The 858-nt window shown below is 26.5% G+C and overlaps 1 protein-coding gene across 1 annotated transcript; it reads left to right on the forward strand.

Annotated features, from left to right (window-relative positions):
- Nucleotides 1-161: 161 nt before the first annotated feature.
- LOAG_16093 (hypothetical protein) lies at nucleotides 162-629 on the forward strand (the record flags this gene model as incomplete). Its single annotated transcript, XM_003151581.1, has 2 exons — nucleotides 162-289; nucleotides 383-629. Coding segments are annotated over 2 exons (375 nt in total), but the record flags the coding sequence as incomplete, so codon positions are not given.
- Nucleotides 630-858: the final 229 nt, after the last annotated feature.

The following is an 858-nucleotide window of genomic DNA, read 5'->3' on the forward strand; positions in this document are numbered from 1 at the left end:
TCAAATAAAAATCTTGTATGAATTTTTGCTAAAACATTCCGGAATTAACCACTATGATTACATTCAGAATGTATTTATTAACCGAATAATTCAAACAAAAATTGTTGATAGAAAATGATAAATTTTAATTTATCTACATTTGAAATATTCGTCTGTTTCAGAGCGACGAATCTTTATCACTTCAAAAAGTAACAATTGTGAAAGCTGATGAAAACGAACAAAATTTGAATCGAAATCATTCATCATTCACCAGCAAAAATAAGTGTAAACAACATGAAAGGCCAATAAAGTAATCATATCATTGTTAACATAAGTTATTGAAGTGATAACAAAGTGGCAATTTGTTTTCTTACAAAATATTACAATTTGCAGTTAATTTTAGGAATAATAATTCATCTGATAATGAGAAGCATCAAATGGTTTTGCATAACTCATCCAATGAAAACATAATTATTCAGCCTGCTGCCAAAAATGGTGTCCTTTTGTTTCTAGAAATCTGTAAAATAGTTCAATTTAAAAATAAAAGTGGATTTTCGAAATCATTAAAACAGTTATTCCTAGATTTTTTGACCGCACATCGACCTACATCCACAGCAAAAAATTTGTTATCACTTTTTATCAATTACTGAATTATTCGAAAAGTTCTGTGATTAGCGAAAATTTTAATTCTTGTAAAATTGAATAGGAAAAAATGAAAATTCATTGAAAAAAATGTTAATGAATACCAGAGATGCAATTTTGTTCCTAAGGATTGTATTCTAAAATTAATATTTAGGGAAAATTGTGTTCTTAAATAGACACATGAAATCATTTATCGAATTTATTTTAATCAAATATTGTAAAACAGCTGGACTCTCT

The sequence above is a fragment of the Loa loa genome, assembly GCF_000183805.2.
Source record: "Loa loa unplaced genomic scaffold supercont3.3996, whole genome shotgun sequence".
Classification (NCBI taxonomy): domain Eukaryota; kingdom Metazoa; phylum Nematoda; class Chromadorea; order Rhabditida; family Onchocercidae; genus Loa; species Loa loa.